Source organism: Scyliorhinus torazame, chromosome 4, assembly GCF_047496885.1.
Source record: "Scyliorhinus torazame isolate Kashiwa2021f chromosome 4, sScyTor2.1, whole genome shotgun sequence".
Taxonomy (NCBI): Eukaryota; Metazoa; Chordata; class Chondrichthyes; order Carcharhiniformes; family Scyliorhinidae; genus Scyliorhinus; species Scyliorhinus torazame.
Window position 1 is genome coordinate 131622752 of NC_092710.1, and position 21807 is coordinate 131644558.

Genomic DNA, 21807 nt, shown 5'->3' on the forward strand with positions numbered 1-21807 from the left:
TGTAATGATGGTATAACAATTTGGAAACAGTGTATCTAGAAGCATGGCCAACAGGGAATCCAAAAGTCTTTCTACTGAAATAACGCGATTTAAGGATTGGGAAATAAAAATAGGAGAATGGAGAATAAAGAAAAATTAAATGTGTGAATTCAAAGTCAAATCAGGTACAGAGAGAGAAAAAAGGATCAGGAAGATAGATTGAGAAACAGATGAACATGAGACAAAGGAAATCTAAGGACATAAAATTTGAAGATTGACATTTTGAAAATCTCCCTGAAAGATTCTAATTCTAAACAGGAGACGTTGCATGCTGGTAACAGTTAAACTTAGTTGCCATTAACCCACATCCTCTCATTACAGCGTAAATACGCTTAAAATTGCAAGACACAACTTGAAGTGAGTCTAATGAGAAAATTACAGCAAGTATTTAAAAACTGGTGAGTCTAAGGGTGAAATGCCATTTCACCCACAAGGACTTTAAACTAGCAAGTGGAAGACATAAATAACATGCTAATAATTGATGGCAAGGAGGCTATGGCAGATGAGGACCAAGAAATTATCACTACCACTAAGGAGGTAGTGCTGGGCAAGCTAATGGGGCTAGTCTCCTGGCCCTGATGAAATGCACCCCAGGGTACTAAAAGAGATGGCGAGGGAAATAGCAAATATGCTCATGATAATTCACCAAAATTTGCTGGACTCTGGGGCGGTTTCGGTAAATGGAAGACAGCAAATGTGACGCCACAGTTTTAAAAAGGAGGTGGACAAAAGCGGGTACCTATAGGCCAGTTAGCTTAACTAGTGGGGAAATTGCTAGAATCTTTCATCAAGGGAGAAATAGCGAGACATCTGGATAGAAATTGTCCCATTGGGCAGACACAGCAAGGGTTTATGAACGGCAGGTCAGGTTTAACTAATTTACTGGGATTCTTTGAGGGCATTATGCATAGGGTGGACAACAGGGAACCTGTAAATGTGGTGTATCTGAATTTTCAGAAGGCATTCGACAAGGGGCCGCACAAAAGGCTGCTGCATTAGATAAAGGTGTGTGGCATTATGGGTAGTGTATTAACATGGATAGAGGATTGGATAACTAACAGAAAGCAAAGAGTGGGGATAAATGGGTGTTTTTCTGGTTGGTAATCAGTGTTTAGTGGTGTGACTCAGAGATCAATGTGGGGACCGCAAATATTTACAACTTACATAGATGATTTGGAGTTGGGGACCAATTGTAATGTGTCAAAGTTTGCAGATGACATTAAGTTAAGTGGTAGAGCAAAGTGTACAGAGGATGAAAGTCTACAGAGGGATATAGATAGTTTAAGAGAGTGGGCAAGTGTCTAGCAGATGGAGTACAATATTGGGAAAATGCGAGGTCATCCATTTTGGTAGGAATAACAGCAAAATGGACTATTATTTAAATGGTAAAAACTTGCAGCATGCTGCTATGTAGAGGGACCTGAGTGTCCTTGTGCATGAATCGCAAGAAGTTTGTTTGCAGGTGAAGCAGGTAATTAAGACGGCAATGGAATTTTGCCCTTCACTGCTAGAAAGGATATTACTTGAGAAAGGATGTACTGGCACTGGGCGGTGTGCAGAGGAGATTCACTTGGTTGATTCCGGAGTTGAGAGGATTAATTTATGAGGAGAGGCTGAGTAGACTGGGACTATAATCATTGGAATTTAGACTAATGAGGGGGAATCTTATGGAAACATCTAAAATTATGAAGGGAATAGATAAATGAAATGAAAATCGCTTATTGTCACAAGTAGGCTTCAAATGAAGTTACTGTGAAAAACCCCTAGTCGCCATATTCCGGCGCCTGTTCGGGGAGGCAGGTACGGGAATTGAACCGTGCTGCTCGCCTGCCTTGGTCTGCTTTAAAAGCCAGCGATTTAGCCCTGTGCTAAACCAATTGAAGCAGGGAGGTTGTTTCCATTGGCAAGTGAAACTACAACTAGGGGGCATAGTTTCAAAATAAGTGGGAGCAGATTTAGGACCGAGTTGAGGAGGAACTTCTTCACCCAAAGGGTTGTGAATCTGTGGAATTCCCTGCCTAGTGAAGCAGTTGAGGCTACCACGTTGAATGTTTTACGACAAAGATAGATAGGTTTTTGAACAGTAAAGGAATTAAGGGTTATGGTGAGCGGGCGGGTAATTGGACCTGAGTTCACAAAAATATCAGCCATGATCTTATTGAATGGCGGAGCAGGCTCGAGGGCCCAGATGGCCTACTCCTACTACTAGTTCTTGTGCTCTTATTTTACAAATCTGATGGCACAGTGACACAATTCAGTCAGAACTCTTGGATATTCACATTTAATCATCATCTGCTCCTTATCTGAAGTTGTTGTCCATTTATCTATAAATTTCTAAAGGAAAATACTGCTGATGCTGAAAAATCTGAAAGATAATGCTGAAAATACTCAGCAGGTCAGGCAACACTTGTGAAGAGAGAAAGACAGTTAATGTTTCAGGTCAATTAGTGCTAGGGGTTTGGATGGAGCAGAATTTGTAAGGAGCATCCAGGAGGACCTCTTGAAACAAAATGTAGATAGTCCAACTAGGGAAGGGGCCATACTGGATCTGCTATTGGGAAATGAGACCGGCCAGGTGGTCGAAATTTCAGTAGGGGAGCATTTTGGGGAACAGTGACCCTAATTCAGTAAGTATTAAGGTACTGCTGGATAAAGATGTGGTTAGTCCTCGGGTCAAGGTGCTAAATTAGGGGAAGGCTAATTAGAACAATATCCATCAGGAACTGAGGAATCTAGATTGGGGGTGGATGTTTGAGGGTAAATCAACATTTGGCATGTGGGAGGCTTTCAAATGTCAATTGACAGGAATTCAGGACCGCATGTTTCTGTGAGGGAGAAGGATAAGTATGGCAAGTTTTGGGAACCTTGGAAAATTAGGGATATTGTGAGCCTAGTCCAAAAGAAAAAGGAAGCATTTGAAAGGGCTAGAAGGCTGGGAACAGATGAAGACCATGAGGTGCATAAAGAAAGTAGGAAGGAATGGAAGTTAAGACAGTTGCATGCTTCTCCTGTAGGATGTGGGAGGTAAGGGATACCGCTAGAGTCCCCACTGACTACACCTGCTGGACGTGCACCCAACTCCAGCTCCTTGGAGATCGCATTAGGGAACTGGAGCTGGATGAACTTCGAATCATCCGGGAGGCAGAGAGGGTGATAGAGAGGAGTTACAGGGAGGTAGCCACACCCAAGGTTCAGGACAAGAGTAACTGGGTTATAGTCAGGGGAAGGAAAGGGAACAGGCAGACATTGCGGAGATTGCCTGTGGCCGTTTCCATTCAAATCAAGTATACCACTTTGGATGCTGTTGGGGGGGGGACCTACCAGGGGAAGGCCATAGCGGCCAGGTCTCTGGCGCTGAGCCCTGCTCTGTGGCTCAGAAGGGATGGGGGGAGAACAGAAAAGCGATAGTGATAGGAGACTCAATGGTTAGGGGAATGGATAGGAGATTGTGTGGTCGCGAACGAGACTCCCGGAAGATATGCTGCTTCTCGGGTGCCAGGGTCAGGGATATCTTGGATCGAGTCTACAGGATTCTTAAAGGGGAGCAACCAGAAGTCGTGGTGCAGATTGACACCAATGACATAGATAAGAAAAGGGATGAGGATCTAAAAAGTGATTTTAGGGTGTGAGAGTAGAAGCTAAAGAGCAGAACGAGCAAAGTAGTAATCTCAGGATTACTATTGGTGCCACGTGCTAGTGAGGCAAGGACCAGAGAGCGAGTGCAGCTGAACACATGGCTGCAGGGCTGGTGCAGGAGGAAAGAATTCAGATATGTAGATCATTGGGATGACTTCTGTGGAAGGTGGGACCTGTACATGAAGGACGGATTGCACCTAAGCTGGAGGGGCACCAATGTCCTGGGTGGGAGGTTTGCTAGAGCTCTTTGGGAGGGTTTAAACTGGTTTGGCAGGGGGATGGGAAATAGAGCTACGTATCAGAGGGTGGGGTAGCTGTTGAACGAGCAGAAATAGTATGCAGCAAGCCTGTGAGGAAGGATAGACAGTTGATAGGGCAAAGTTGCACTCAGTGTGATGGGTTAAAGTGTGTCTGTTTCAATGCAAGGAGTATCAGGAATAAGGGAGATGAATTTGGAGCATGGATCAGTACTTGGAACTACGATGTTGTGCTCATTACAGAGACATGGATTTCACAGGGGCAGGAATGGTTGTTAGATGTTCCAGGGTTTGGATATTTTAAAGAACAATAGGGAGAGAGGTAAAAGAGGAGGGGGAATGGCACTGTTAATTAGGGAGTGCACCACAGCTGCAGAAAAGGAGGTAGTTGAGGAGGGGTTGTCTACTGAATCAGTATGGGTGGCAGTCAGAAACAAGAAAGGATCATTCGCTTTATAGGGAGTTTTCTATAGACCTCCCAATAGCAGCAGAGAGATGGAGGAACAGATTGGACGGCAGATCTTGGAAAGGTACAGAAGTAACAGGGTTGTTGTCATGGGTGACTTCGACTTCCCTAATATTGACTGGAACCTCCTTCGTGCAAATGGTTTAGATGGAGCAGATTTTGTCAGGTGTGTCCAGGAAGGATTCCAGACTCAATATGTGGATAGGCCGACTAAGGGGGAGGCCATATTGGACTTGGTGCTCGGCAATGAACCAGGCCAGGTGTCAGATGTCTCGGTGGGAGAGCATTTCAGTGACAGTGACCACAACTCCTTGACCTTTACCATAGTCATGGAGAGGGATAGGAACATACAGTATGGGAAGGTATTTAATGGGGGGGAGGGGAAATTATACTGCTATTAGACAGGAGCTGGGGAGCATAAATTGGGAACAGATGTTCAGGGAAATGTACAACAGAATTGTGGGGACTGTTTAAGAGGCACTTGCTGTGAGTGCTAGATAGTTTTTTCCCACTGAGACAAGGAAGGAATGGTAAGGTGAAGGAGCCTTGGATGACAAAGAAGTGGAGCTTCTAGTCAAGAGGAAGATGGAAGCTTGCGTAAGGTTGAGGAAGTAAGGATCTGGCACGGCTCTAGAGGGTAACAAGGTAGTCAGGAAGAACCTCAAAAATGGACTTAGTAGAGCTAGAAAGGGGCATGAAAAAGCCCTGGTGGGAAGGATTAGTGAAAACCCCAAGGCGTTCTACACTTATGTGAGAAATAAGAGGATGATTAGAGTGAGAGTAGGACCAATCAGGTATAGTGGAAGGAACTTGTGCCTAGAGTCTGAGGACTTAGGGAAGGCCCGAAATGAATATTTTGCTTCAGTATTCACTAGAGAGAGGGACCTTGTTGCTCATGAGAACAGCGTGAACCAGGTTAATAGGCTCAAACAGGTTGATATTAAGAAGGAGGATGTGCTGGAAATTTTGAAAAGCATCAGGATAGATAAGTCCCCTGGGCCAGACGGGATATATCTAAGGTTACTATGGGAAGCAAGGGAGGAGATTGCTGCGCCGTTGGCAATGATCTTTACATCCTCACTCTCCACTGGCGTAGTACCGGATGATTGGAGGGAGGCGAATGTTGTTCCCCTGTTCAAGAAAGGAAATAGGGAAAACCCTGGGAATTGCAGACCAGTCAGTCTTGCGTCTGTGGTGAGAAAAGTACTGGAAAGGATTCTGAGAGATAGGATTGATGATTATTTAGAAAAACATAGTTTGATTAAAGATAGACAGCATGGTTTTGTGAGGGCAGGTCATGCCTCACAAGCCTCATTGAATTCTTTGAGGATGTGACGAGACACATGATGAAGGTCAGGCAGTGGATGTGGTGTATATGGATTTCAGTAAGGCATTTGATAAGGTTCCCCATGGTAGGCTCATTCAGAAAGTCAGGGATATGGGATTCAGGGAAAGATGGCTGTCTGGTTACAGAATTGGCTGGCCGAAAGAAGACAGCGAGTGGTAGTGGATGGAAAGTATTCCATCTGGAGGTCGGTGACCAGTGGTGTCCCGCAGAGATCTGTTCTGGGACCTCTGCTCTTTGCGGTTTTTATAAATGACTTGGATGAGGAAGTGGAAGGGTGGGTTAGTATGTTTGCCGTTGACCTGAAGGTTGATGGCGTTGTAGATAGTGTCGAGGGCTGTTGCAGGTTACAACAGGACATTGACAGGATGCGGAGCTGGGCTGAGAAGTGGCAGATGGCGTTCAACCTAGATAAATGTGAAGTGATTCATTTTGGAAGGTCGAATTTGAATGCTGAATACAGGGCAAAAGGCAGGATTCCGAGAAGTGTGGAGGAACAGAGGGATCTTGGGGGGGTCCACGTACATAGATCCCTGAAAGTTCCCACCCAGGTTGATGAGATTGTTAAGAAGTCATTTGATGTGTTGGCTTTCATTAACAGGGGGATTGAGTTTAAGAGCCGCGAGGTTTTGCTGCAGCTTTATAAAACCCTGGTTAGACCACACTTGGACTATTGTGTCCAGTTTTGGTCGCCTCATTATACGAAGGATGTGGATGCTTTGGAGAACGTACAGAGGACATTTACCAGAATGCTGCCTGAACTGGAGGACATGTCTTATGAAGAAAGGTTGAGGGAGCTAGGGCTTTTCTCACTGGAGCGAAGAAGGAAGAGAGGTTACTTGATAGAGGTATACAAGGTGATGAGAGGCATGGATAGAGTGGATAGCCAGAGACTTTTCCCCAGGGCGGGAATGGCTGTCACGAGGGGACATAATTTTAAGGTGATTGGAGGAAGGTATATGGGAGATGTCAGAGGTCAGTTCTTTGCACTGAGTGTGGTGGGTGCTTGGAATGCTCTGCCAGCGGAGATGGTGGAGTCAGAGTCATAAGGGACATTTAAGCGACTCTTGGACAGGCAGTAAATTGAATGGTCAGCAGTAAATTGAATGGGTGTAGGTTAGGTTGATCTTAGATTAGGATAAGTGGTTGGCACAACATCGTGGGCTGAAGGGCCTGTACTGTACAGTTCTATGAACTTAAGCAAGGAGTCAGGAGGGCTAATATGGGTCACAAAAAGTAATTGGCAAACAGGATTAAGGAAAATCCGAAGGCTTTTTACACATATATGAAGAGCTAGACAGTAGCCAGGAAAAGTGTTTGCCCATTCAAGGACAGGGGAAGGAATCTATTTGTGGAACCTGAGGAAATGGGCTGGTTCTGAATGAGTACTTTGCATCAGTATTCACCAAAGAGGATGGTTGATGATGAGCCTGGGGAAGGGCGTGTAGATAGTCTGGGTCATATTGAGATCAAAAAGGAGAAGGTGTTGGGTGTCTTAAAAAACATTAAGGTAGATAAGTCCCCAGGGCCTGATGGGACCTACCCCAGAATATTGAGGGAAGCAAGGGAAGGAATTGCTGGGGCCTTGACAGAAATCTTTGTATCCTCACTTGCTGAAGGTGAGATCTCAGAAGATTGGAGAATAGCTAATGTTGTTCCTTTGTTTAAGAAGGGTAGCAAGGATAATCCAGGAAATTACAGGCCGGTGAGCCTTACCTCAGTGGTAGGGAAATTATTGGAGAGGATTCTTTGAGATAGGATTTACTCCCATTTGGAAGCAATTGACATATGGGCGACACAGTAGCACTGTTGCTTCTCAGCTCCAGGGTTCCAGGTTCGATTCCCAGCTTGGGTCACTCTCTGTGCGGAGTCTGCACATTTTCCCCGTGTCTGCGTGGGCTTCCTCCAGGTGCTCCGGTTTCCTCCCACAAGTCCCAAAAGCCGTGCTGTTAGTGAATTGAACATTCTGAATTCTTCCTCACTGTACCCAAACAGGCGCCGGAGTGAGGCGACTCGGTGATTTCCACAGTAACTTCATTGCAGTGTTATTGTTTGCATACTTGTGAGAATAATAAAGATTATTATTATTAACGAGAGGCAGCATGGTTTTGTGAAGAAGTGGTCCTGTGTCACCAACTTCATTGAGTTTCTTGAGGAAGTGATGAAGATGATTGATGACGGTCGGGCAGTGGATGTTGTCTACATGGAGTTCAGTAAGGCCTTTGACAAAGCCCCTCATGGCAGACCGGTACAGAAGGTGAAATCACATGGGATCAGAGGTGAGCGGGCAGGATGGATACAGAACTGGCTCGGTCATAGAAGACAGAGGGTAGCAGTGGAAGTGTGCTTTTCGGAATGGAGGGCTGTGACCAGTGGTGTTCTGCAGGGATCAGTGCTGGGACGTTTACTGTTTGTAGTATATATAAATGATTTGGAGGAAAATGCAACTGGTCTGATTAGTGAGTTTGTAGACGCCACAAAGGTTGGTAGAATTGCGGATAGTGATGAGGACTGTCAGAGGATACAGCAGGATATAGATCGGTTGGAGATTTGGGCGGAGAGATGTCAGGTGGAGTTTAATCCAGACAAATGTGAGATAATGCATTTTGGAAGGTCTAATACAGGTGGGAATATAAAGTAAATGTCAGAACCCTTAAGAGTATTGACAGGCAGTGAGCTGGGTGTACAGGTCCACAGGTCACTGAAAGTGGCATCGCAGATGGAGAAGGTAGTCAAGAAGGCATATGGCATGTTTGCCTTCATCGGCATGGGCATTGAGTATAAAAATTGGCACGTCATGCTGCAGTTGTATAGAACCTTAGTTAGGCCACACTTGGAATATAGTGTTCAAGTCGCCACTATGTGAAGGATGTGGAGGCTTTGAAGAGGGTACAGAAGAGGTTTACTAGGATGTTGCCTTGTATGGAGGGCATTAGCTATGAGGAGAGGTTGGATAAACTCGGTTTGTTCTCACTAGAACGACAAAGATTGAGGGTTGATCTGATAGAGGTCTACAAAATTATGAGGAGCAAGGACAGTGTGGATAGTCAGAAGCTTTTTCCCAGGGTGGAAGAGGCAATTACTAGGGGACATGGATTTAAGGGGCAAAGTTTAGAGGAGGTGTGCAAGAGAACCTTTTTAACACGGAGGGTAGTGGGTGTCTGGAACTCGCTGCCGGAGGAGGTGGCGGAAGCAGGTACGATAGTGACGTTTAAGGGGCATCTTGACAAATACAAGAATAGGATGGGAATAGAGGTATCAAGATCGCCGAAGTGTAGAAGGTTTTATGTTATTCGGGCAACATGACAGCGCAGGCTTGGCGTGCCGAAAGGCCTGTTCCTGTGCTCTACTTTTCTTTGTTCTTTGTCTGCAACCATTCCTCAGAACTGCGGGATAAGTTGAAAAAGGTCATAGTTTTGAGCAAGTGTAAGTGGGAGGGTGGGAAGAAGAACAAAAGGGGAGGACTGTGATTCGATGGAGGGCAGCAGAGGTTAAATGACATTCAGAAAAGATCTAGCACCTGCTGAGGACTGTTGAAATTGAATTCAACCACAATCTGTAACCTCATGGCCCAGCATGTCCCTCACTCTCCCATTACCATCAAGCCACTATCTGGTTCAAAGAAGAGTGCAGGAGGGCAGGCCAGGAGCAGACCCAGGCATACTGAAAAATGGGGTTTCAATCTGGTCAAGCTGCAAGTCAGGACTACTTGTGTGCCAAGCAACATGCAATAGACAGCTAAGCAATCCCACAACCAATTAGGCAGATCAAAGCTCTGCAGCCCTGCCATATCCAATCATGAATGGTGATGGACAATTGAACAACTAACTGGAGGAGGCACCACAAATCCTCCCATCTTCAATAATGGAGCAGCCCAGCACATCAGTGCAAAATACAAGGAAGCATTTGCAATAACCTTCAGCCAGAAGTGCAAAGTGGATGATGCATCTCTGCCTCCTCCAGAGGTTCCCAGCATCACCAATGTTAGCCTTCAGCTATTTGAGTTATTTCACATGCTATTGAGAAATGGTTGAAGGCACTGGACCCTGTGGACCGTGACAACATTTAGGCAATCGGGCGAGGGCTTCTGACCTCATTTGAGCCTTGGGCCAAAGATGGTCAAAAGAACTGACTTCCAGAGGAGAGGTGAGAGTGATTGGTCTTGACATTGAGGCAGCATTTGCCCGAGTATGTCATCAAGATGCAAACTTGACAGCAATGGGAATCGGGGGGGAGGGAACTCACCAATGGTTGGAGTGATGCCAGCACAAAGGAAGGTGTTCCAGCACATTGCTGCATAGGGTCCAGAGGATATCGTGATAACATTAAACTGTTTTAATAAACAAATTACAACAAGCTCTTTGACCGCAATCTGCTGCTCCATTTCTTGCAAAATCTTTGATGTAATTGTGTTTAACAGAGTGACCAGGAATAATTATAGGCTTCAAGAATTAATACTGATTTTCTTTATTTTTGTAGCCAAGCAGAACACTAGTCATGACGAGCATGCCCTCAGAGTAAGTGCTAAATTTCTTTTTGTTAATTTTTATTTTCCCTGAACCTTAATAAGAGCTTTTAACCTTGGAAAGTTGGCAGCTATATGCTGTGTGATATGTTCAGGGAGAAGCTAGATTTAACATGCGATAAAGAATGTATTATGCTGAGTTGGAAATGTTGCATAATAACCTTGTCCTGAAGCAGGAGTGAATTTTTCAATTCTTAGTCTTTCAACAGTTGTTGCTTGTAGAGTGTATTTATTTTGTACAAATTGATCTCAATAACACTGCTTTGAAATTGTTTTGTTGCAAGAAATTGGAAATTAAATAAGGTGCACAATGGCACAGTGGTTAGCACTGCTGCCTCACGGTTCCAGCGACCTGGATTCAATTCCGGCCTTGGGTCACTGTCTGTGTGGAGTCTGCACGTTTTCCCCATGTCTGCGTGGGTTTCCTCCAGGTGCTCCGGTTTCCTCCCACAGTCCAAAGAAGTGCAGGTTTGGTGGATTGGCCATGCTAAATTGCCCCTTAGTGTCCAAAAGATTAGGAGGAGTTACTGGGTTATAGGGATAGGAGGCGTGGGCTTGAGTCGAGTGCACTTTCCAAGGGCCAGTGCAGACACGGTGGGCCGAATGGCCTCCTTCTGCACTGTAAATTCTATGAATAAAACCTTTTGTATGAAAACGGCAATGAACTGTCCCATTTTTAAAATTGAAAGTATTTCTGGTTGCTTCTCTCTGTTTTCTCCAAATCTTTCTTGAGAACAGTGGTTGCTGGTTCAGTAAGTAGAATCTGCAAGCACTACATTACACACTTGACCCCGATCCCATCACCCTGATTTCACCCCCCTCAACAGTCAATGGTAACCAACTCCCGAAAGTGCGTAATGAACGGACCCCAACAATTGTAGAGCCCCTCCTTCACCCCCCTCAGCTCAAACTTCACCTTCTCCAGGATCAAAAACTCCAGCATGCCCCCCCGCCACACCGAAGCAGAGAGTGGAGAGACTGACCTCCACCCAAACAGGACCCGCCTACAAGCGATCAGCGAGGCGAAGGCTAAAACATCCGCCCCCCCACTCCCGCCTGCAACTCGGGCCGGTCCGACACCTCGAATAAGGCTTCGAGGGGACCAGGCTCCACATCCACAAGCAAGACTCCCGAGATTGTGCTGAATACCGTCCTCCAAATTCTTTCTAGCTTCGGGCAGGACCAAAACATTTGAACATGGTTCGCTCCCACATTGCTCACAGACATCCTCCACCGCTTTGAACGGCCGGCTCATCCTTGATTTTGTGAGGTGTGCCCGATGTAAGACTTTCACCTGTATCAGCCCTAACCTCGCACAAGTGGCTGAGGCATTCACCCTCCGCAGTACCTCACACCACATCCCCCCCCCTTCCAAGGCCCCCCCCCCTCCCCCCACCCCAGCTCCTCCTCCCACTTTGCCTTAATCCTATCCATAGAAACCCTGTTCACTTCCAGGATCCTTCCGTAGAACGCTGAAGCATTCCAGCCCCCTCCAGCCCTCCCACTGACAGCACTGCCTCCAGCAACGAAGAGGCCAGTGCTATCGGGAAGCTCGGGGGAAGCTTTCTTGCGAAGTCCCAAACCTGCAGGTTCCCCCTGCGCCAACCCATTCTTCTCTCCCAACTCCTCCAGGCTTGCAAATCGCCCCCCAGGGAACAAATCCTTTATTTCCTTGATTCCCCTCTCATCCCATCTCCGAAACCTTGCACCCATCCTACCCCGCTCAAACCCATGATTCTTCCTAATCGGCATCCCCCCTGACCCGGCCCCCAGCTTAAAATGTTGCCTGAACTGCCTCCAACTCTTCAATGCGGCCACCACCCCACTGGATTCACCGAGTACTTTCCTGAAGCCATCGGAAGTGGCATCGTTACCAGTGCCCGCAACCCATTCCCCCTACACGAGTCCGCCTCCATCTTCACTCACCGAGCCTCCTCTTCCTTGCTCCAGCCCCGCACCATCTCCGCATTCGCCGCCCAATAAAAGTAGCAAATTTGGGAAGCCTAGCCCCCCTCTCCCCTGTCGTCCTCTCTGCAGTTCCTCATCCTTCTAATCCTGGCCACCTTACCCACCAGATGAATGAGGATTTGCCCAACCCCTGAAGAAGGACTTCGATGAAAACACCAGCAGGCACTGGATTAAAAATAAGAATTGCAGCAAAACATTCATTTTAACTACCTGCACCGGGCCCGCCAACGACAGAAGGAGGTTGTCCCACCTTGACAGATCGGCCTTCATCCTCCCCACTAAACTAGTGAAATTATATTTTCGGAGCCCTCCCCAATCCAGGCCACCAGCACCCCAAGTACCTAAAGTGAGTTGCCGCCAAATGAAATATCAGCCCCCCCCCACCACCCCCCCCCCCCCCTCCCCTAATCACAGCAGGGAGACCATAAAATTTTTGCTCTTCCCTAAATTCAACTTATACCCCAAGATCGTCCCAAATCTCTGAAGCAGCTCCATTATGCTCCCCACCGACGTGCTCAGTTCCAAGATATACAATAGCAGATCATCGGCGTATAAGGACACCCTATGTTCCACCCCCAGTCCCTCACTCTCCCCTTCCACACCCCAAGCTCATTAGTGCAATGACCAAGGGCTTTATAGCCAATTTAAACAACAGGGAGGACATAGGGCACTCCCGAGTTCATGCTGTTAGTGCGAACACTCACCATCGGCTCCTTATACAACAGTTGCACCCATGCCACAAACCTCAGCCCAATTCCAAATCTCTCCAATGCTGACATGAAGTAATTCTACTCTACGTGATCAAACTCTGTGTCCAGTGTCACCACCACCTCCGCCTCCTTTCCCACCGCCGGAGATAGGATCACATTCGACACCTCATGTTCGAAAATAGCTGCCTTCCCTTCATAAATCCCACCTGATCTTCCTTCAGAAGATATCCCTCCAACCTTGATGCCAACACCTTTGCCAATATCTTAGCATCTACATTCAGTAGAGATATGGGCCTATATGACCCACACACCACTGGATCTTTATCATTCTATTGCAGCAACAAAATCTAAGCTTGCCCATTGTCTGTGACAAGACACCCCTGCCTATCACCTCCTCAAACATTCCCTCCATCAGCGGTGCCAACGTATCCTTAAATTTCGAATAGAATTCAACTGGGAACCCATCAAGTCCCGCTGCCTTCCCTGCCTGCATCCTCCCAATCACCTCCTTCACCTCCTCCTCCCCATGTGCCCCTCCAAGCCTGCTCTATCCTCCTCACCCAGCCGCGGATACTCCAATCCGTCCAGAAACTCTCTCATCTCCTGTCCCTCCCTCGGTGGTTCAGACTTATGTAGATCCTTATAAAGCTCCTCAAATATTTTATTGATCTGCTCCGGGGCCACTGCCAGCTTCCCCATCTTGTCCCGTACTTGAACTATCTCCCTTGCCGCCACCTCCCTCCAGAGCTGGCCGGCTAGCATATGCCTTACCTTCTCCCCATACTCATAGACTGTCCCTCTCACCCTTAAATGACGCACCGCTTTCCCTGTGGATAGCTGGTCAAACCTCACCTTCAACTCCTTCCTCTTGGCCAAGAGACCTGTGTCCAGGTCCCCCACATACCTCCCATGCACCTCCAGAATCTCCTCTATCAATTTTTGGCACTCCTTCTTGGCCATCTTAGCTTTGAACAAAATCCCCCCCTCCCCTCACCACTGCCTTCGGAGCTTCTCAAACCACCGACTGCGAAACCTATACCGTGCAATTAAATGCCACATATTCCTCAATCACCTTCTTGATCTTAAAACAAAAGCTCCGGTCCGCTACCAACCCCACATCAAATCTTCACCCCGGCCTCTGGGCCATCCCCTTCTCCAAAACCACATCCAATCAATACAGAACATGGTCTGAAATCACTATTGCTGAGTACTCCGACCTCCTAACCCCAACCGATAGCACCTTCCCCACCGTTCACACCTCACAGGCCCATCGAATCCTGTTCGACCAGGTTCTAACGACCACAAGCCTTCCCCCCGCCACGCACCCGTTCAATAGCCAACCTCCGCTTGCTAGTGTGGAAACCCCTTCCCAGGCCGCCCTCCAGCCAATTCCCTCCCCCAAGACCCAGTGCCTGGAGATAAAGACAAAAAGCCTACCCTCAAGTACACGTTGTGTACCGGCAAGAAGAATGAATTCTTCCATTCCCTCTGGTGCAGGAACCTCCACGGGTCCACTTGTCATGTGAGAGTACCTTTAAGAAATGGGTGTTTAAGAAATGTACCATTAAGAAATGGGTGTTTATCAGTGATGTCAGAGTATGGGTGGAGCTGGGCTATCTGTCAGCTTTTTACTTTTGTTTTAGGCTGCTGCAGGGTGTGTTTTAATTTCGTTTTCAGTGTTGGAGCTGAAGCCAGACAGAGCAGGTGTACTGTTGATCTCCCTGCCGCGAAAAGACTATCTCTTGATCATTTGGTGAATTCAGAATTATAAATGTTCTCAGTAGTGAATGCTAACCTAATGTGCTTCTGTTAAAAGGTGTTTCTTTTGTCTTCTGGATGTTGTTTGGGAAGTTATTAAGGATTACTTAGTGTTGTATTCTTTGGGGGTTGTATTTGAATTGATGGTTGCTAAGACGTTCACTGTATGTTTTAAAAAGCTTAACTTGAGTTCATAGAATAAACATTGTTTTGCTTTAAAAAATACTTTTCCATTTCTGCTGTACCACACCTGTAGAGTGGGCCGTGTGCTCCCCATACCACAATCTAGTAAAAGTTGATATACCCCATGATACACTTTGGTGGGGATCTATTTTAATATGTCCAAGCATTGCCAAGGTTTTATGAGAAGGAGGTGGAAGCCTTTTTCATTTCATTTGAGAAGGTAGCTAAACAAATGAAATGGCCACAGCACATGTGGGTATTACTGATTCAAACAAAGCTGATAGGTAGGGCTAGTGAAGTGTTTGCATCACTACCGGAGGAGGTATCTGGGACGCATGAGGAGGTGAAAAAAATCCATCTTAGGTGCACATGAACTAGTGCCTGAAGCTTACAGACAAAGGTTTAGAAATTTAAGGAAAGAATTTGATCAAACATACATGAAGTTTGAAAGGCTCAAACAGAATAATTTTCATCAGTGGATAAGGGCTTTGAAAATAGACCAAACGTATGAAGCTCTCAGAAAAATTATACTTTTGGAGGAGTTTAAAAATTCATTGCCTGATGTAATGAGATCTCATGTGGAAGAGCAGAGGGTTAAAACTGTGAGATTAGCAGCAGAAATGGCAGGTGATTATGAATTAGTTCATAAGTCAAAGCTTGGTTTCCGACATCAGTTTCAGCCTGTGAGGGATAGAAACTGAGGACATGAGAAATACTCAAGTGGTAAAAGAAAAGGTGATCTGATGGGAGATAATAAGGAGAGTGTACCTCAGATTAAAAAAGAAATCCTGGAGGGTGGAAAAGAAATGAAAAGTTTCACATGTTTTCACTGTAATAACTAGGCCATATAAAGTCACAGTGTTGGTGGTTGAAGAAAAGCACTGGGAAAGCTGATGTGGTAAAACAGGATAAGACAGTGGGATTTGTTAAAGTGGTAAAGGAAAGCCCAAGTGAAGCGAAGGAGGTGCAAAAGATTGTACAGCCTGATCAAGAGGTGATTGATAAGAAGGTGCCAGATCTCTTTAAAGAATTTACTTGTGTGGGTAAAGTTTACTCATGTGTATCAGGAGGAGCAAGTAAAGAAGTCACAATTTTAAGAGATACGGGAGCTAGTCAATCTTTAATGGTAAGAGATGAGGAGTTAAGTAGTTTGGGAAGAATGTTGCCAGAAAAGTTGGTAATATGTGGAATTCAGGGTGAGAGGAGCAGTGTTCCATTATATAAGGAAAGAGTGGTGACGTGGTAGTAGGAGTAATAGAGAAACTATCTTGTCCAAGAATACAGTTTATCTTGAGTAATGATATAGCTGTATCGCAGGTGGGAGTGATGCCTACTGTGGTTGATAAGCCAGTGGAAAACCAGACAACTGAAGTGTTGGAGGACGAATATCCTGGGATTTTTCCGGATTGTGTAGCAACAAGGTCGCAAAGTCACAGGTTAAGACAAGAGGAGAAATCAAAGAGTGAAGATAAAGATGAAGTGCAATTATCAGAAACGATTTTTGATCAGATGGTTGGAAAAGAACAGGTGGAGGATGAGGCGGATATTTTTAGTTCAGGAAAATTGGCGGAGTTGCAACAGAAAGATATAGAAATAAAACGGATGTATCAGAAAGCATATTCGGAAGAGGAATGTGAGTGAATACCAGAGTGTTATTACTGTAAAAGTGATGGCTTGATGAGAAAATGGAGACCTTTTACATATGCAGGCGGATGAAAAGTGGGCAGAAGTTCATCAAGTAGTATTGTTGGTAGGGTATAGAAAGGCGGTGTTGTGAGTTGCACATGAGGTACCATTGGGAGGTCATTTGGGAATAAGGAAAACTCAAGCTAAAATCCAAAAACATTTTTATTGGCCTGGACTACATAAAGATGTCGTTAAATTTTGTCAATCATATCAAACATGTCAAATGATAGGGAAACCTCAAGCAGTGATAAAACCAGTGCCCTTAATACCCATTCCAGCATTTGAGGAACTTTTTGCAAGGGTCCTAATTGATTGCGTAGGACCGCTTCCTAAAATGAAAAGTGGGAATCAATATCTTTTTACGATAATGGATGTGTCTGCTAGGTTTCCAGAGGCCATTCGAGTACGTAATATTACAGCTAAAAGATTTTGGAGGAATTACTTAAATTCTGTATGAGATATGGACTACCCACAGAAATACAATCGGATGAAGGATCAAATTTTACCTCCGGGTTATTCAAAGAAGTTATGGATAGCTTAGGAATAAAACAATTAAAATCAACTGCGTACCATCCAGAATCGCAGGGAGTGTTAGAAAGGTGGCATCAGACATTAAAGACAATGTTTAGGGCTTATCGTTAAGATTATCCAGAGGATTGGGATAAAGGAATTCCATTCGTACTATTTGCAATTAGGGGTGCACCTAATGAGTCACCCAAATTTAATCCTTTTGAACTAATTTTTGGTCATGAGGTAAGAAGACCACTGAAATTGATTGAGGAAAAATTGGTGAGTGAGAAATCAGAACTTACATTATTGGATTATGTTTTTAGGGAATGATTAAATAGAGCAGGTGAAATGCCGAGACAGCATTTAAATGTTGCACAACATGTGATGAAACGGGTAGTGGACAAGAAATCCAAAGTTCGTAGTTTTGCCTGTGGGGATAAAGTTTTAGTATTGTTACCAGTGGTAGGTGAACCTTTAAAAGCTAGGTTTTGTGGACCTTATCAGATTGAAAGGAAATTAAATGAGGTGAATTTTTGGTAAAAACACCTGATAGAAGGAAAACTCACCGAGTGTGTCATGTGAATATGCTTAAAAGGTACTTTGAAAGGGAAGGGAGGAGCTTTTAATGATTCTAACTCAAAGTGACGAACCAAATCCAGTTGTCTGTGCATTTGACATACCTCAAATTGAATTGGAAAATGAGAATGTTCTTAAAAATTGGGATAAATTGTTGAGTTTCCTTCCAGAGGAAAAACGAACTGACCTGAAAGAGTTATTGATATCACATGGGCAAGTTTGTGGAGATAAATTGGGAAGTACTAAAATGGCTATACATGATGTAGATGTGGGAAATGCTGTTCCAATCAAACAACATCCATACAGACTTAACCCTTGAAAATTGGTACAGGTTAACAAAGAGATTGAGAGTATGCTTAAAAATGGCATAATTAAAATGGGTTGCAGCCAATGGAGCTCACCCATAGTGATGGTACCGAAACCAGACGATACCCAATGGTTGTGTGTGGACTATAGAAAGGTTAATGCAGTTACAAGAACGGACTCTTATCCTATCCCACGTTTGGAGGCTTGCATTGAGAAAGTGGGACAATCAGCTTTTATTTCCAAACTGAGTTTACTTAAAGGTTACTGGCAGGTACCTTTATCCGAAAGGGCGAAGGAGATTTCAGCTTTTGTGACTCCAGATGATATATACCAATTCAAAGTTATGGCATTTGGCATGAAAAACGCCCCAGCCACATTTCAACGGTTAACTAACCAAGTTGTTTGGGACTTCCGGTGACGGCGGGCGGGAGGCAGCCGCGCGTTGGAGGGCTCCCGTTCGGGAACGGCATTGTCTGGAGTTAACGCACGGTCCTAGGGCCAGAGAAGGCAGTAAAAGTCGTGAGACAGCACAGAGGAGGGGAATGTCGAAGACCAGCAAAAGAACGGCCGTGAAAAAAGCGGCTGAAAGCCCGTGGAGTGGAAAGGTCACCGCGGGGTCAGTAAAGAAAATTGAGGCTGGAGCATCAGGGGAGGCCGCAGTGCTTACAGCTGAAAGAGTAACTAAGGTGATGGCTGCGGAATTCGAAAGGCAGTTTGCAAAATGCATGGAGACGGTGAGGAAGGAGATGAGGGAGGTTTTGAGTGCGCTGGTGGAGGAGGCGATTTCCTCGGTGATGACGGCGGTGGCGAGCGCAGTGGCGGAGGTGCGAGAGCAAGGGGAGGCTCTGAAGGAAGTGGAGGAGATGTTATTGCAGCACGGTCGGTGATCAACTTGCCTCGATGGGGAAGGAGATGCGGAAGGTGATGGACACCAATAAGGATCTGCGAGGAAAAATGGAAGACCTGGAAAACAGATCCAGGCAACAGAATTTGAGGATTGTGGGGCTGCCCAAAGGAGTTGAAGGACCAAAGCCGACTGAGTATTTTGCCGCGATGCTGGCAAAACTATTGGGGGAGGGGGAGGATCCCTCCCGATATGAACTGGATCGGGCTCATCGGTCGTGGAGGCCTGTACCAGAGGCGAATGAGCCGCCAATGGCAGTGACTCTGTGCTTCCGTAGGTACAGTGTGAAGGAGAAGGTCCAGAGCTGGGCCAAGCAGAAGCGGGTGGTGCAGTGGGCTGGAACTGGTATACGTGTATACCAGGACTTTACGGTGGAGCTGGCGAGGAGGCGGGCTGCCTTCAACCGGGTGAAGAGGGCACTGTACATTATCAAGGTGCAGTGCGGCATTGTATATCCAGCGAAGCTGAGGGTGACTTATAAGCTCAGGGACTTTTATTTTGGAACGGCGGAAGCAGCGGAGAAGTTTGCGAAGGCAGAAGGACTGTGACAGAACTGACAAATTGAGAAATGGCCATGTGCCGATGTAACCTCATGACTGTATTTTCTTCTTTTTTGTTTCACTGCGTGCGGGTGTAGGGGCTAAAGGAGCCAATGTTGTATATATTTGGACAAGGGAAGGGATGGGACTTTCACTCGAAATGAGGGCTCTTTGGGGTGTAGGTGGATATGCGGGGTGTGTGTGCTAAAAGGGGATCTCTGCGCTTTCCTAGGGCTGGGCAAGGGGGAAAGGGACCCAGGCGGGGGCCTTGAACGGGAGTGAGGTGGGGCGAGGGGCTGCGGCCATCGGAGCCTGGCAGAACAGGGTCTAAGTGGTCTAGCCGGGGTGGAAAGTTTGGGGGAAAGGAACCGAGGTTGGGAGGAGTTTTACAAGAGGGAGTGGACAGGAGGAGCTGAAGACTTGGTGGGGGGAGGGGGGGTGTACAACTCTTGGGTATCATGTACGGTACTCTTTCAGAGGCTGAATGGCGTTGAGTGTAGGGGGGGTGGGGGAGTGGATTCTTTAGGTCAATGGTGACCATAGGCGGTCCCGGACTCCTTTTTCTTCTTCTCCTTTGTTTTCTGTTTCCACCGCGGGAGGGTTTGGCTTATTGGATGCATATATTGACAGGTGGGCCATTGTTTGGGGTGGTGGGAGGATGGGATCATTGCTATTGTTAAGGGAATTGATTTTGTATTTGTTACCATTTACTGTTTGTGGGTGGGGTGTAAATTCTTGAAGGAAAATGTGAAAATGTAGAATAAAAAAATATTTAAAAAAAAAACTAACCAAGTTGTTTCAGGATTACCCAATTGTGCGGTATACATTGACGATCTGGTAATTTTCAGCCAGACATGGAAAGAACATTTGAAACATCTGATGGAGGTATTCGATCGACTTCAGGAGGCGGGTTTGGTGATAAACTTAGCCAAAAGTGCATTTGAAAAGCACAAGTCACTTTCCTTGGCCATATAATCGGACAGGGTCGAATGGTCACACAGGATGTGAAACCAATAGTTATTGAGGAGTTTCCGATACCCTCAAGACGAAGGGAAATAATGCAATTTCTTTGCATGAGTGGATTTGATCGAACATTTGTGCAAACGTTTCATAGCGTGATTGCTGCACTGATGGACCTGCTGAAGAAACGTCGAAAATTTCAGTTGGCAGTGGACTTTCAACAGGCATTTGACTGCCTGAAAGCTGTGATATCCAATGCTCCTGTGTTGGAGAATTACAAGGGACTCTGTGATCAGATTGAACTAAAGTATCTGACTTTAAACAGAAATGCCAAGGCATAGAGAAATGGATGGTTCGTGCAGAGACCTTCTTGTTCAAAGAGACTGTTAATCGAGAAGGAGTTTCAGTTGCAGGAAGAAGAACAAATAGACTATATTATTATATCTGTTTGCGTGTGTTGTTTTTTGAAACTAAAAAGTATATTTACTGTGTGCATTTCTTAAAGGATGATGAAAAGGTGAAAAATGAAACCATCTTGAAGTTGATGGGGTTTTTTTTTCTTGGGGGAGGTGTCATGTGAGAGTACCTTTTAAGAAATGGGTGTTTAAGAAATGTACCTTTAACAAATGGGTGTTTAAGAAATGTACTTTTAACAAATGGATGGTTATCAGTGATGTCAGAGAGTGGGTGAAGCTGTGCTGTCTGTCAGCTTTTTACTTTCGTTTTAGCCTGTTTGCTGCAGGATGTGTTTTAGTTTTGTTTTCAGTGTTGGAGCTGGAGCCAGATAGAGCAGGTGTACTGTTGATTTCTCTGCCTTGAAAAGACTATCTCTTGATCATTTGGTGAATTCAGATTTATAAATGTTCTCTGTAGTGAATGTGAACCTAATGTGCTTCTGTTAAAAGGTGTTCCTTTGTCTCCTGGATGTTGTTTGGGAAGTTATTAAGGATTACTTAGTGTTGTATTCTTGGGGGTTGTATTTGAATTGATGGTTGCTAAGATGCTCACTGTATGTTTTACAAAGATTAAAAAGGTTCATAGAATAAACATTGTTTTGCTTTAAAAAATACTTTTCCATTTCTGCTGTACCACGCCTATAGAGTGGATCGTGTGCTCGCCATACCACAATCTATTAAACGTTATCGGTCAGGTGATCTCCATGATACATTTAGGGTTCGCTAAACCCTGACCCATAACACCACTCCTCCCATCTCCCTCATAAGCCCAGCAGCACCTTTGCCCCACCCTGACTGGGTCAATGAGTGCGGCTGAGACATGTCCCCCTTTGGTTCGTGCACCATATTCCAATCCCCCCCTCCACTATCAACGCGTGGATATCCAAATCCGGGACAGCACCCAGCACCCTCTTCACAAATCCCGCATATTCCCAGTTGGGGCCATATCCACTCGTCAGTGCCACCAATCCCTCCTCTCGCGAC

The 21807-nt window shown here is 45.6% G+C and overlaps 1 protein-coding gene across 2 annotated transcripts in view; it reads left to right on the forward strand.

Moving 5' to 3' along the window:
• Window positions 1-21807, forward strand: part of mcph1 (microcephalin 1) — a 609760-nt gene that overhangs the window by 181958 nt on the left and 405995 nt on the right. For both annotated transcript variants that reach the window (XM_072498602.1, XM_072498603.1), the window contains exon 11: window positions 10223-10260. In XM_072498602.1, the coding sequence (XP_072354703.1) occupies window positions 10223-10260 (38 nt within the window). The remainder of the gene's footprint in view (window positions 1-10222; window positions 10261-21807) is intronic.